The 16,403-nt window shown below is 39.4% G+C and overlaps 1 protein-coding gene across 5 annotated transcripts in view; it reads right to left on the bottom strand.

Moving 5' to 3' along the window:
* KAT2B (lysine acetyltransferase 2B) overlaps nucleotides 1–16,403 on the bottom strand; it is a 97,127-nt gene that overhangs the window by 57,534 nt on the left and 23,190 nt on the right. For 4 of the 5 annotated variants that reach the window (XM_087945066.1, XM_026673556.2, XM_026673557.2 and 1 more), the window contains exons 2-5: nucleotides 5,285–5,411; nucleotides 2,616–2,761; nucleotides 2,366–2,455; nucleotides 371–552 (exon numbers count right to left, since the gene is read on the bottom strand). In XM_087945066.1, the coding sequence (XP_087801192.1) occupies nucleotides 371–552; nucleotides 2,366–2,455; nucleotides 2,616–2,720 (377 nt within the window). In that variant the 5' untranslated portion in view covers nucleotides 2,721–2,761; nucleotides 5,285–5,411. Of the gene's footprint in view, nucleotides 1–370; nucleotides 553–2,365; nucleotides 2,456–2,615; nucleotides 2,762–5,157; nucleotides 5,253–5,284; nucleotides 5,412–16,403 lie in introns of those variants that run through there. The other variant, XM_087945065.1, reaches the window with a different exon arrangement.

The raw sequence follows: 16,403 nt of genomic DNA on the forward strand, positions 1-16,403 counted from the left end.
TTATTTAAATGTGAGAAATAAATCACTGCTAACTGCCACTGGATGAAGCATATGCCACTTGACTTTCTGGCTTCGCTAAAATTTACATCTTTAGGTGGCAGAAATGGAGTAGTATCCTATGAACACTGTCATTTATCTATTGCTGTTTGTCAGAGTTAGACTACAACTGAATATACGAGTTCTATTATTAACATTAACATTGCACAGTTTGGTCATTCCAAAGCCACCATCTAAAAGCATAGTCATTTTTATTCTAGTATGTTTACCTTCTGCAAGACATGATATGGGAAGGAATCATATCATGCCACCTGTTATCTACTATGAACTATTTCAAGATACAATGAAAACCTAATACACATACACACGTTACCTTGTGTAGTTTATTTTATAGCCAGCAATGTCATCATTAGGTGACCTCAGTCGCCACTGGGAAGGTGTTTCCAAGTGCCAGTAATTGATGCGATTGAGAAACATTTTAGCCAATTCTACTATGGTTTGTCTCTCTTTTGATGGGAGGTGACTAAATTTGTATTGCACAAAATTATTAACTCCCTTAAAGAAGAAATAGAAAGGAGAGGAGTTGTGAAAACCTGGTATAAAATTCAGAAATGTTATGGCTCTAAGGAGAAATAATTTCTAACAAACATTTTCTATAGAAAATTTCAAGGCATCTTTACCAACCAACTTTATCTGGTTCATAGCTTATATCTAATGTTGTTGTAAATACATTATGTTCCTTTTGGTTTCTTGAGAAAGAGACTACAGGTGGTCCTCAACTTACATCAGTTGACTTAGTGACCATACAAAATTACAATGGCACTGAAAAAGTGACTTCGGACCATTTTTCACACTCATGACTGTTCATGGTCACATGATTTACATTCAGAGGCTTGACAACTGACTCACATTTATGACGGTTGCACTGCCTCAAGGTCACATGATCTCCTTCTGCAAACCTTCTAACAAGCAAAGTCAATGGGGAAGCCAGATTCACCTAACAACCAGGTTACTAATTTAACAGCTGCAGTGATTCACTTAACAAATGTGGCAAGAAAAGTCATAAAATAGAGCAAAACTCACTTAACAAATGTCTCAACTAGCAACATACAATTTGGTCCCAATTGTGGTCATAAGTTGAGGACTACCTGTATATCACTCTTTATAATATAGTTTGGCTGATCACAATGGCATATCACTCTTAGTCCACGATATATGCTGAGATATTAACTTCATTATAACTAACATTTTATGTTGGTATGCAAACTAAGGATCAATAACCAGATGGGCAAATTCTGTATAATAAACCATGATGTCCTTCAGTTGAAGACAAGTTTCACGTCTAAAGGTGCTCTCCATATGTCCCCAATTTTATAAAACACACCCAAGTATTTAAAACTATAATTCTGGAGTCATGAGCTAAAGTTTGTAAGTAAATGTAGTTTATAATATTGCATCCAAAGTTTTAAGCCTTCCCTTCCCCCATCAATGTTTCTTCTCACTTGAAGGTATAGAGAAGTACAAAAAGAGAAGGGGAACTGCGATCTCAAGTAATTATTGTAACTCAAATGGCTCTTTGTACCTGTATCTTCCACTACTCTCCATATCAGACCATCTTAGTGAATCTTCCCTGGCTGTAATAAATACAGCTCCAGTTTCATATATGAAATCCAAACTGCATTTGCCAAAGTAACTTTGGTCAAAATAATATGACATAATCCAGATTTGTTCATGACATTATCAATCTTCTCTAATGGGTGCTTAAAACAACCAAAATTCCTATATAATTTTAAACCTCATTCCAGTACAATAAGCTTATTAAATGCTTAACATTTAACTAATGCTAATATATTAATCTCAGCTAATAACAGGAGTTACCTTCCTGAACCAGCACCTTAGTTTCTAAAAATATCAGCTACCTACCTAGGCTCTTGTAGTGATACAAATTGTATCAGCTACTGGATTCCTTTTAAACATCCTCTTTTGTATTGCTAATGGTGGATTTTCCAATTTACAAGATGCTTTTTCCATCCAATTTCCAGGGGCACTGAACTAAAATACAAAGGCCTCTCTGCAGACATGTACAAAAGAATACATTAAGAAGAGTACTACTTAAACTAAAGATAATCATTATAACATACAGATGAAAATGCAAGTAGAATTCTAAAATACATGCAATAGATTTACAATGCCTATTGGTGTAAGAAAAGGCAAAGCTATCCTAATGTGAATTTTTATGATGACTGCTTCCTTTCCTGGTCAACCTAAGGAAAAAAAATTTGTATTGCCATAGACTCTTTTTCTATTTTTAAAGAACTATTAGATAAACGTAATATCATACTAAGAGATGCCTGCATGTATACTTTACCTGTTCAATACTAGGTTTCTCAAATGGGGGACTTTCCAGAGATCCTTCCACAACAGGTTTCCCCATCTGTAATATACACTTCCTCAAAAGCTGTTGAAAAGAGTTGGAAAATGATAATGAAATGTGACAATTTCATACTTTTATTTTTATAACATTTCTACGTGGTTGTATGTGTGGCTTAGATGAGTGCATTTGAGGTCACAGTTGCAACTGAAAATGTATTTTCTAAACAGAAAAACATTCAATTTACCTTGAATAAGTAGAAATAAACCTGCTTGGTATCTGCATCTTCTTCTTTGTGAACACAGGTGAAGAGATACTCAACATCCAACACAATTCCCAACAGCCTGTTCATTTCTTCTTCTGAGACATTCTCCAAATGGGAAACATGAGCGGCTAAAACAAACAAGGAAATCTTAGGCTTTCAAGGAAAAGATCAAGCCACTGAAAATATATAGTACAGTCTGATGCCTTCTTTTTATGTATAGGCTTCAATTCAGCTTGGAGAAATCATAGGTTTGAGGAGCCTAACAACACAATGCCAATCTTAAACTAGCAAGAGTCAAACTTGTTTATATCATCCTGGAACAAACATTTGGTAAAGCCTGTTCAAGCTCTGAAAATTACTAATGCATTCTTTCCCCCAGAACAGGCTGTTTACAATAATGATCAGAATCATTTTTAGCTTTTCTCCTTGTTTAGTTAATAAAAGATTTATTTGTAGGAACAAGCACCATTCTATTACTATAGTAAATAATTATTTTAAAAAAAAATTATATTAGGGATTGATATTTTACTATATGTTTAATATTATACATTTCATAATGCAGGCATGTTTGCTACTAGGAGAATGTTTTGGTTAACAATTTACAAATATAATAAATTCCTTCTTACAGATTTCCTTCTCAGATACAATTTTATTTCATAAATACTAATCAAAGATCCATTTTCTCTAGGAAAATTTTGGAATGAAAAACTCCACTAAATTTTACCAGGATTTTCTAAGAATGCTCAAGTGCTGTATATTAACAACTCATTCAATTTTTTTGAAAAAAAAAATATTAATATCATTTAACAAAAATAATATTTCTATTTAAAAGCTTAATAAATGGTAGTTGTAATCAGGCAACAGCTGGATACTAATTAGGAAATTAGTTAAGCTGTCATTTTAATAGATTCTTTAAACTCTGAAATCTAAATTTCTATCATGATTTCCTATCTTCAGTAATTTATCTATCTGTTTTAAATCAGAAGTTTTCAGATTTTTGCTTGTAAAAGCATCATCGTCTTTTTATCCTTGCAAAGCTAAACATAGGAGATGATCAAGATGAGCCCAAGGGCAGGGTCAAACATACTATCAGTTTGGAATCACTACAATCCTGTAAGAGAACTAAGTCTAGCCCCGCCTTGAAGTCAGTTTATTCTGATCTGGTGCCAATTTACCTTGATCGTTAATGGTTCAAATTCTTGTGTATATGTAGCATGAAACAAACTTGTAGTACTTTTGAACACTCTTCTGGCTCCTGACACCAAATATAATTAAAATCCATTTTTTCAGTGGCCTTGTTCTATAATAAATGTCACTATCCACTTTCAAATGTGACAAGCTGCAGATACTAGCTAATTAAAGCACAATATATAATGGAATACTAGTTACACAATCTATTTTTGACAAGGTATGCAAGCCAAATGATAGTATGACATAGGTTCCCGTTATAATCTTGCTTTATCACTCTTAGAGGCAGGACCGATGACTTATCTGAAATAGCTTTAATGCAACTTTCATCTTATTAAAATACACATATAACTATAGTACTTATATACGCACTTGTATTTTTATTGTAATATAATATGGTATGGTATGGTATGGTATGGTATGGTATGGTATGGTATGGTATAGCATAGCATAGCATAGCATAGCATAGCATAGCATAGCAACAGCAATAGCAAAATAAAATACATTCTTAATATCATCTGGATTTTGTGATTTATGTTTGTGATGGTATCTGAAGATTCTGGAAGTTGAAGTATAATATATTTGAATGATACCATGCTGGGGAAGGGAAAGAATTACTACTCACTCAGTCTTTCCTTGCTACACTATTTTCATCTGCAGCGTATTTTTAGATATACCACTAAGAGTTATAGAAATAAGTAAAATGGCATTATATGCATACACACAAACCCAAATATCCCCATATATTCTTTGACATGGAGTCGTCAAATTTTATCTTCATATTTCTTTTTAGTGTAATCTTAATTAACATCCCTCCCCTAAAAATCTGAATACCAAAATAAACACCAACGAAAATGAAAACAATACAAATAATCCTCAACTTACAACTTTTCATTTACTGAAAGTTCGAAGTCACTAAAAAAAGTGATTTTTTTCATACTTATAACCTTTACAGCAACCCAATGATCATGCGGTCAAAGTTTGGATGCTTGTCAACTGGCTCATATATATGATGGTTGCAGTATCCCAAGGTCGTATGATCATGTTTACAACCTTCTGACAAGTGAACTCAATGGGAAACTAGATTCAATTTATAACCGTATTACAAGTTAACAACTGCTGTAATTCACTTAACAAGTATGTCAAGAAAAGTAAATGTAAAAGTAAAAAGTAAAAGTAAAATGGGGCAAAATTCAAAATCTTCACTTAGCAACATAAATGTAGTGCTTATTTATGGTTGTAAGTTGAGGATCATCTGTATAACGAAAGAAATTAGAAAAATGATTTTATTGTAACATTGTATTTAAAACATTCTTCACATTTCCCCTTGACTTACATCTTCCCATGACTCAATCTGCATTTGCCAAGGAAAGTACATCTCTCAGAGTTTGGAAAACCCTACTGTATGCAGTAATATTCACAAAAATATTTCTGAAAAAGATCAAACAAAAAAAAAATCTTACCTAGTGCATGATTACAACTACGACATGGTTCACTAAGGCTCACAACAGATTGCTGCAAGTCTACCCTGGGTGGAGTAGGAGGTGGGTTAGGGTTTTTCCAGCCATTACATTTACAAGAATCCTCTGCCTGTAATTTTTAAAAAATAGGGGTGGAAAACAAATAGAAATTATGTAAATTTGAATAATACCAGTTATTGCCATATTTCTGAAAACATAAGAGCAGAGTGTTTTTAATTCAGTGAAAGCACTATTTACTTTTGCTCTATAATCTTACATAAGCAGCTACTAAACAGGGTTTCAGGGGAAGATGATAAAGTTTGGGCCATATAAAATGTGAGGAATAAGATATGATAATGTTCTCATGTTTCTTCTTCTCATTGCTTATTTTATCTTACCACCAATTAATATGTGTGCATATATACATACAGAGGGTGTGTGTGTGTGTGTGTGTACATACACACTAATTATGAAAATTGGGTAAAATTGAGACTCAATTTTACTCACAATGTTCCCTTTCTCTGAGTCTCTCCACAGCCTCCTTCACCCCAATTCAAAGTATTGTAAATCCTTATAACTAGTAAAAGTGAAAATATTAAGAGATAAAGTGAAAGTTCCTACTCATAAAATGGCAACTCTAAATCTAACATTATACACACACACTAACACACACACAAAGAACATAACAGAGAAATCATGCAATGCCTGCAGATATTTTGGATAACAAGCCATGTAATTCTGAACCATTCACAATACTAATTGGACAGATTTAATCACAAAGACTTGGAAAATACCTAACTTTCCACTCATGCGTATTATAATATATATTTTAACAAATTCAGAGAGACCCTAGGAAAGATTCCATGGATGAAAATCCTAAAGGGAAAACAACTCAAGAAGCATGAGAAACTCTGAAAAATGTTTTCATAAAAGCTCATCCAGCACAATACCACTGAAACAGAAAAACAAGAAATTCAAGAAGAAACCACCATGGCTGCACAAAGATCTGATAAACTGAAAGACAAAAAGGACAAGGATGGAAAATGGAAAGAGGGACACATAACTAAAGCTGATTATCAGCAGATAACAAGAACATGTAAAGATGAAGTCAGGAAAGCAAAGGCTCAGAATGAAATAAGGCTTGCTACAAAAGTCAAAGATAATAAAAAATTCTTTCAATATATTAATAAAAAGAAAAAAGTCAAGGAAACAGTTGGTCCACTAAACAGAGAAGATGGCAAGGAAGTAACAGGCAATAAGAAGAAAGCAGAGCTGCTTAGCTCATTCTTTGCCTCAGTCTTCACGCAAAAAGAAATGATAGCCCAACATACCAAAAAAGCTACTGTAAAAGACAAATTAGAAATAAAAATTAAAATAAACCAAGAAAATGGTAAGAGAATACCTATCTGACCTTGATGAATATAAATCACTGGGACCTGAAAGATTACATCCCAGAGTTCTGAACGAACTGGCAGATGTTATTGCAGACCATTGTACCAAATCTTTCAAAAATTCTGGAGCACAGGGTTTGTACCGTGCTAAAAATAGATCATTCCAAACCAACCTAATTTCATTCTTTGATAAAGTCACTAGTAGACCAGCAAAATGCTACGGACATAGTATACTTAGATTTCAGTAGGCATTTTACAAAGTAGACCAAATCTACTTCTTGGTAAGCTAGAAAAATGTGGAATAGACAACATCACCACCAGATGGATTTGTAGCTGGCTGACAAACAATACTGTAGAAACTGTCTTTTCAGAGATAGACATCAAATTAGCTGAATGATGAAGTAATAATTAAGAACAGAATAACTTGGCTTTTCAAGGTTTTAACCCAAAAGCTAAAATAACTGCACTAGTTGACTTAAGCACTTATCTGTAATAGTTTTCCCAACGTATAACCTTTTATACAGTTGAAGCCTTAATACATATAAAGAACAAGAAATTGGGAAGACCAATCTAACATGAACATTAAGAGTCACTGTTTTTTTTAAATGATACAGGTACTGAAATACTGTGATTTTTTTTCATAATGGTTAGCATTAGTCCTTGAATTTTAACTTAAATTCCATCATGATTATCTATAATATATAAAGCATATACTACTAATTCAGTATATTTTACTAATAAAATATGTAAATTACAGGCAGAATTTGATGTTTTCCAATAAAATGTTTACATCTGCTCAACTTCATTACAATATAACTAAGCAGTATATTTTTCAACATACTATTAGATAAACATTTTTCCTGGTTTCTCCCAGAGGGAAGTCTCCTAATCCTATGATCAAATAGCTATGACAGCCAATCCTTCTTTTTTCCCCATGTATAACAGGATTTGGGGGAAGGGGCATGTAGAATACATAAAAAAGGAAAAAAGAGAAGCAAGGGATCACAAATTGATTTAAAAAACCTTATAAAATGTCTGAACCTTATAAAATGTTGTGATTGAGGTAAGATAAATAGTTGTCATTTTAAGAAATCAGTTACTGTTCCTGACCTCTAACTTTTATTTATTTTTCTCCAGTTTAGAAGTTGTTATTTAAGACCACTTGTGATGGCAATTTTCCAGAATTGAATGCATCTGGAAATTATATTAATGCAATAATGTTTTATTTTTTTCTCCTTACTTGCATTTCAATTGTGACAAATTTGCCAGATACAATTCTTAACTGCCTTCTTGTTGAACAGTATGCCGGTAAAACTTTCCTGCTCTTCTCAAGTATTAATGTTAAAAAAATAGAGAGAATGGGACTTTCAAGGTTTATGAACAATAAATTGCTGCTACAAGCAAATTAGAAGCCTTTATGAGGCACAGACACACAATTTTATCCAGACAAGAAAAAAACCTTTGTAGCATAATTATCCATAAACTACAAACTATGAAGCACCTACACAAAAACATAGTATTGCACAATAATTAGCTTAAGGGATGAAAACAAACAGATGCGGCAATATTGCCATTGTCAATACTCACCTGCCAAAATGGGCGTTGGTAGAAGTTACCATGAACGCCCTTTCTATCTATGCTGCAAGAGAGCTCAGGATGGGTTGACTCCTTCCTATGATGTCATTTAGCTGAGTCTGTACTAAGATATAAAAGCCAGCCCTCAGGAGAGACCCCAGCTTTGGCAAAGATACTTGACAGACTGAAAAGTGTCTCTGAAAGCACAAAATGAATGCAGAAATATGTCTTACCCTCTCCGGACGAATCAAGGGAGGGGCTGGGCTCTCTTGCAGCATAGATAGAAAGGGCGTTCATGGTAACTTCTACCAATGCCCATTCTCCTCCATGCTGCATCGAAAGCCCAGGATGGGATATACCAAAGATTGCATGTCCACGGGCGGGTCCTCATCCGGCTCATCACACCGACTGTTGAATCACTTGTTGAAGTACCCGTCTGCCAAAGACTGCAGTCACCAAGGCAAAGGCATCCAGACGGTAGTGTCTGATGAAAGGAGATGGGGATGTCCACGTGGCCGCACAACAGATCTCCTTCAAGGATGCTTGGGTTGCCCAGGCAGCAGAAGTGGCTGCGCTTCTGGTAGAGTGCGCCGTCAGACCTCGGGGAACCGGAAGGGCCACAGCTTTGTAGGCCTGCTCAATGCAAGACCTGCCCCACCTGCTAATAGTAGGAGAAGAGGCCTTGTGCCCCAAGTGAGAAGGGAAAAAGGAAACAAACATGGCTTCCGACTTCCTGAAGGAGGAAGTGTGCTTAATGTATATTCTAAGAGCCCTTCTTACGTCTAGTGTGTGCCACTGCCGCTCTAAGTCATGATGAGGGACGGGGCAGAAACCAGGTGTTAACCTTCGGAATAAATGAGGGATCCAGACGGAGAACAACCCTATCATCGTGACAGGAACAAAGGTCCTGTCTGATGGAAAGAGCAGTGAGCTCGGAAACCCACCTGGCTGAAATGATGGAAACGAGGAACACTACCTTCAGAGTCAGGAAATGGAGAGACACTGTTCTAAGGGGTTCAAAGGTGGGGCTTCGTAAGGGCATTAAGGACCACATGAAGGTCCCAGGAAGGATACCTGTGAACCACCAGTGGGTGCAGGTTGGAAGCCCTTTTCGAAAACCTCCTGACTGAAGGGTGATGGGATAAGGAAGGAAGCAAACCCCATGAAAGAACCGAGGAGAGGGCCGCAACCTGCCTGCGTAAGGTGATGGGGGCCAAACCTTTCTCCAGACCATGTTGAAGGAATCTAAGAACTTCTGCCAACTGGGCTGAAGCAGGAGAGAGACACTCCCTAAGGCACCATCGGGAAAAGGCCTTCCAGGGGGCATCATAGATGTGCCTTGTAGAAGGTTTGCGAGATGCCGGGATAGTGAGGATGACCCTTTCTGGAAGATCAGCCTCCTCTAGCAGCTGCCACTCAAGTGCCACATGGTCAGTTTGAGCCACTGGTGCTCTGGGTGGAGCAGAGCCCCCTGATGAAGGGAGATTAGATGGGCTAGGATCCTCCAAGGAGAAGCCACAGATAGGTTGACCAGGTCCGCAAACCAGGGCCTCCTTGGCCAATAGGGTGCCAGGAGGAGGAACTCCGCTCGTTCCTCCAACATCTTCCGAATTACTGCCGGAATGATGGGAAGCGGGGGAAAGGCGTAGAGGAGACCTTTGGGCCATCTGCCCAAGAGCATTGGTCCCCTCCGCTCCCTGGCATGGAAATTTGGTGAATAATCTGGTGACTTGGGCGTTTTGAGGAGTGGAGAAGAGATCTGCCTCCGGTGTTCCGAATCTGAGGGAAAGGTCTTAGAACATGAGAGCCGGTCACAGAGTGCCTGAAATGCTTGAGAGCCAGAAAAATGGCTCTGAGCTCTAGCCAATTTATGGGAAGGGTCTGCTCTGACCTTGACCAAACGCCCTGAGCTATCTGGCCCTGCATATGGGAACCCCAACCCAGGAGGCTGGCATCGGTGGTTATCACTAGCTTGTCTGGGACCCTGAACAGCAGTCCCTTCCAGATTGAGGAGGAACGCCACCAACTGAGAGATCTCCAGATTTGTGGCGGGAGTGGGATCTTGATGGATGAGTGGCTGGGTCCTGTTCGTTGGTAGGGAAGCAGGAACCATTGGAGCGGTCAGGAGTGGAGCCAAGCCCATGGGACGATGCCAATACAGGAGACCATCTTCCCCAGAAGTTTGGACAGTAGCGACAGGGGGACAGCTTGATGTTGCTGGATCTGGCTGATGATCTCTGCAAGGCTCTTTCCACGAGCTGGGGACAGGAAAACCTGGCACGATGTGGTATCGATGACTGCTCCCAAGTGTTGCAATTTGGTTGTGGGAGAGCTGGCTCTTTTTGGTGTTGATGGAAAATCCGTGGCTCTAGAGATACGACAGGGTAATTTGCAGATCCCGATGGGCCACATGGATGGAGGAGGACAGAATCAAAATGTCGTCCAAGTAGCATTGGATCCTCACTGGAACAGAATGCAGAGATGCCATCAATGCTGCCAGAACCTTCATGAAGACCCTTGGAGCCGATGAGAGGCCGAAGGGAAGTGCTTGATACTGGTAATGGGTATTCTGATAACAGAAACAGAGAAACAGGCGATGGTGAGGCCAAATGGGGATGTGGAGGTAAGCCTCCGTGAGATCAATGGAAGAGAGGAGATCGCCCTCCCGAACGCTTTCTAAAATAGAATGCAAAGTCTGCATTTTAAATTGCCTGTATTTTACAAATTGGTTGAAAAATTTTAGATCAAGGATGGCTTGCCACCCCCACCCCACCCCCGAGACTTTGGGAACAATGAAAAGGCGAGAGTAAAGCCCACATCCCTGTTGAGAGGGGGGAACAGGTTGAATAGCTCTGATTTCAAGAAGGTGTTGAATGGCCTGATTCATGAGGGCTTGCCTTGAAATGTCCCGAGAGACAGGACAGATAAAAAATTTTTCTGGAGGTGGCATTAGGAAGTCAAATTGTAATCCTGACCTAATAGTGCTGAGCACCCAGGTGTCCATCATTGACTCCTCCCATTTGGAGGCAAAGAAATCTAGGCGACCTCAGATGGGTGGGGAGAACGAGGGATTGCTTAGAGCGATGGAAGAAATGACCCCCCCCGAAAGGGCCATTTACCAGTAGAAGGTTGTTGCCTGCCAGATGCTTCCGCACGCTGGTCTTGGCATTGGGAGTATGGCCTCTGAGAGCGGGGAAAACAGGATGAGGTCTCCGCTCAAAAGGCAGGAGGTGATAAGGAGCTGGGCGATAGTTGGCTTTCTTCCCAGAGGAAGAGAGAATTTTACGTTTATCTCTGGTTTTGATGAGATAAGGTTCCAGAGTACCGCCAAAAAGCTTATCGCCTGCGAATGGAACTGAAGCCAGCTTCCATATTCAGCGTGACTCCACTTGCCAATTTCGAAGCCATAACAGTCTTCTTGCTGCTACTGAAGATGCCATGGCCCTAGATGCAAATTTGGCAGAATTGAGAGTGGCATCTGCAGTGAATTCTGCCGCCGCAATAATCTTATTAAGGTCTTGGTGAGACCGAAGGTCAGAGGCAGGCAATCTATTCTGGAGTTGGCGCAGCCACCGTATGGATGCCCTCGTGAAAAAGGATGCTGATGTTGAAGCCCGAACAGCCCATGCAGCAGCCTGGTGATTGCGCTTGAGGGTCTGTTTGGAATGTTTTTCATCTGGTTTCAGGATATCTTCTGGCTCTGTGGGAGTGCTAGAAGATGAGAACGAGGCCAGAACCAGAATGTCAACAGAAGGCACTGCCAAGGCATTGTCCAGGGCTGCGCTGACGTTGTAGAAACACTTATCCAGAGAAGATGGGCGAGGACTTGCCGAAGGGGAAGCGCACTGTTCCTTGACCATGTGCAGGAACAAAGTGAGAGAAGGCAAAACCTCTGCATGCACTACAGGCTTGGAGAAGAGCGAATCCACTTGGCTAGAGGGATTTCCTTGTGGCTCGGGAGCCACTTCCTCTGGCGACAGCTTGGCAGGGACCAAGGCCTTGCTGAGTAATGGCCTGAAGAGAGTAGGTTTGAAGACCAATGCAGAGGATGTCTGCTCTGGGCGAAAATCCTCTTCCTTTGAAAATTTGGTCAAAAATCTCGCCCTCTTCATGCTCTGAAAGAGAATAACTGTGTTCAGATGGTGAAGCCCCTCCTTCCTCATCAGCCGCCTCCCATTCTGGAAGAGAAGAATGGGCCCTGAGGTCCTGGGGCCTGTGTAAATCAGGGTGATGAGGCAAGGAACTTATAGATTGAGAATGGAGAAAGGCCTGAACCCTTTCCAGAGGTTGAAGAATTTGCTTGAAGCCTTCAGCCAATCCCTGCCTAATGGCCAATGAGACAACATCATGGATATCCCCTGGTCTATGCTCAAAAGTAGAGGCAGAAGGCCGAAGGCCCGCTGCTGTGGGAGTGAAGTGGCTTCAGGCCTAGATTGAGAAGAGGTTCGAGGCCTGGAGGGAGGGGGAGGAGCATAGGGCCCAGAAGCCTGTCGGAAATAGAGCCCAGATCTGCTGAGATCCTGAGGATCTGATTGTTCTGCAAAAGCCTCAGGAGACCAGGATGGTGGATGGAAATGCTCATAGATAACTTCTCCTCCCTGGGAGGGCTTGGCTGGAGCCCACAGGTATCACCTGAAACATGCTGTAGTTGCACTCCCTTCTGTCGAATAGTTCTGTTGAACTGCCTCTCCAGGGCCACATGTCTGCGCTTCTCTGCCCTCAACTCAGCTGAGTTGCCTTCTTAGGGACTAGAGCCGTAGCTCTGATTTTAGCAGCCACCTCCCTCTGGACTGATTGGGTGTGTTGCCTACATCTTTTTCTCTTATTGGGCTTAAGAGACTGTTCCACTTGGGGGAAGCTCTGCCTGAGCCTTATCTTGCTCCATTTGTAGAATAAAGGCTCTTGCGTTGGAAAGAAACTGTTTAGATTTTTTTTTTATTACGTCCTTTAGGGCAGTGGCCCCCAACCTTTTTCAAACCAGGGACCAGTTTCACGATCTTTTATTCTTCCACGGACCGGTACCTGAGTAATGTGAGACTCCACCGCCATCGGGACAGCTCTTCGTTCGAAGCCACCCCCGCCCCTTCGACGAAACTAAGGCGCAAGCACCCAAACGCCTCTTTCCAACTGAAAAACCAGAAGCACTTTCCAACCAAAAACCCGGAAGCAACCGAAAACCCGGAAGCGCTGTCGAAACAAGATGGCAGCGCCCAAGCTTTGCGGCCCGGTAAAAAATGATCCACGGACCAGTACCGGTCTGGGGACCGGTGGTTGGGGACCCCTGATTTAGGGTATAAAATGGCCCCCGGGCTTACAAAATGGCCATTCACCTCGTGGTGGAAGGCTTCAATCCAAGATGGCCGCTGACTAGGGGAACCAGGTTCTGAGATCGAAGAATCTCTCCTTAGGCTATAAAGAGCCCCGAGTGAAGTCAGCAAAGGAAAAGGCAGCCGTCGGCCACATTATCAGCTGGCTGATGCTGTTAATCAGTTTGCCAATCGCTTTTTACGATCTCTCAAACCACAGGCGTGGGGGAGGTCTGCACACGCTGCCCAACTTGCCTGCACAGCGCTCTGGCAACGCTGCTCCCAACGTTGCAAGAGAGAGAGCCCTGCTCTCCTGGAAAAGCAGCTGCCCAGATCCCTGGGAGCTGCTTGAAGCGAGGAAAAAGTACTGAAGATCACTGGTGATTGCTTTCTAACAGAACACTTTCAGAGACACAGCTACTGACTGAAAGGAGCTGAGTCAAAAGCTGGGGTCTCTCCCGGGGGCTGGCTTTTATATCTTAGTACAGACTCAGCTAAATGACATCATAGGAAGGAGTCAACCCATACTGGGCTCTCGATGCAGCATGGAGGAGAAAAAAACAAATACCAACCCTCCTCCTACATGAATATTTAAAAGGTGGCTGCATTTTTATGTTCCCTACTTTATTTCTAGATTCTTTTTTAAACAATAAATAATGCAGAGTAAGAACTCATATCCAGGCCTTCCCCACCCCCACCCCCAATTTCAGGACAAAGGGGAACTTATAAACTTTAAGAGTAGTGCAGATCCAGGTCATTTAAAGATTAAAATAAGTTCTTTGAATGGTATTTGAAACCAACTGGGAGTTAATACACTTATTTTAGAAGGATTGGGGCAAAGTTCACATCACCTCTCATTAATTAAGACAAAAGTTTTTAGACTTTCTTCAAAGGCAGTAAGTAACCTTCAAACACAACAATCTCCCTTCGATTATACACTCCAATAACCATTGTTTTCTATTCAACACTGAGCACTTTACTTTTCAGAAACCTAAATGACATCCCATGGAGCACTCGAGTCTTTTCTTTGTCACCACCCCCCCCGCCCCCAGGTTTCAATAAAATGGCACTGTTCTCCTTTTAATTAGAATTAGATGCATGAAATTATATTGTGAAAGCACTGTAAGGATATTCAGAAGGAAAATATTTAGTGTCTCGCAGCTGACAGCATTGTATTGTATCATTCATACAGCAGTTAAAGTTGTATATAAAATAAGAAATAAATAACAGGAAAACTAATCACAGTATCTAGGGCTGCAGTTATACATAAAAGAAATGCATTGTTTGTCAAACAGAATTCAGATGGCAAATTTCATTATAGTAGAGGGTTTAGCTTAAAACCCGTTAATTTCCAGTTTTATAAAAGCTATTATAAAATTATTTAGCTTGCAGAAGCCAACTGTAGAACTAGACCGTAGACAGAAAAAAAAATGAAGGTATAGTTAGCACAGTTGCAAAACAGTAACTCAGAAGCATCAAATGTCCTCAATAAGATAACATCTAACCTCTGGAAGTTTGTTCTTGATTTTTTTTCTTTTTCTATGGGTATTTAGTTCTCCATTTTTGTACATTTCACAGGAAATCTATTTTCCCTAATCCTTATGAATAACAAAAGAGATTTTGTTATTGCTATCATTAAACTGTCTGTATTCAGAAATGTTTCCTATCCAAACCATTAGCTAGCAATGGAATTTACCTATCTTAAGCCTATCCCTGATATATTATTTGATATATTATTTATTTAATATATTTATATTATTAAATATGTTCAGTCATGTAAGTTATTATAAGTTCTTTTCTTTATCCTCAATCTAACACAGACAGTAATTTTCAGAATCACATCACCTAATTTTACAATCTTTGTTGCCATAGTTGTTAACTGAATCACTGTTGTTGTTAACTTAGTAACATGGTTGTTAAGTGAATCTGGTTTCCTCATTGACCTTGCTTGTCAGAAGGGTCGCAAAAGGTGATGACATGACACTGCAACTCAAATATGAGTTGGTTACCAAGCATCTGAATTTTTATCTCTTGATTGTGGTGAAACTACAATGGTCATAAGTGTGAAAAACAGTCCTAAGTCACTTTTTTCAAGGCCATTGTAACTTTGAGAGTTCACTAAATAAACTGTTGTAAGTCGATGAATACTTGTAGTATAGCAGGCATTCCTTGACCAACAAAAGTACCAATTTTGAGCAAAGTGTTAAACAGTGTTACATGGTTCATGAAAAAGAAACTGTAAAGGTTATATATGGCCCTCTGAAATGTCAGGTTACCCATTCCTGTTACATATGTTCTTGAAGGGCATCAGACAATGAGCTCTTCAGAAGGTAAGCAGTGCCATGATAAAAAGTAAAATAAAAAAATCTAATTGTGTTCATTTTACTATGATTAAAATTTCCAGTGCAAATTTTTAGAAGGGTGTCAGGGTCTCTACAAAAGGTTTTCATATGCCACATCCTTCTTGGCTTAATATTGTGCTGTAAGATATAGACATGCAGAATAATAAAGCAAAAATCAAATCCTTACTAAATCAAGTATACTAAATCATTATTCTAAATTGTACATGTTATATTTAAATTGTACATGTTATATTTAATGGAACACAACAAAATTTTTGAATATTTGTTAGCTAGTTTCATTTTGAATAGGGAATTTTAACATTGAAAATCTTGTAAAATTGGTAAACAAACAAGCCAACAACAGTAATTTAAAAATACCATGATGTTGCATTTAACAGTCAGTTATAGATTTAAAAAAGAGTAAAGACACAAACTCATATTATTAGCTATTTCTATATCACACTATATTATACTTAATACTTTTCAATTGTGTTAGCCTCTAACATAG

The sequence above is a fragment of the Notechis scutatus genome, chromosome Z (genome assembly GCF_049901735.1).
Source record: "Notechis scutatus isolate UNSWTSFEM ecotype Mainland chromosome Z, rNotScu1.2, whole genome shotgun sequence".
NCBI classification, from domain to species: Eukaryota; Metazoa; Chordata; class Lepidosauria; order Squamata; family Elapidae; genus Notechis; species Notechis scutatus.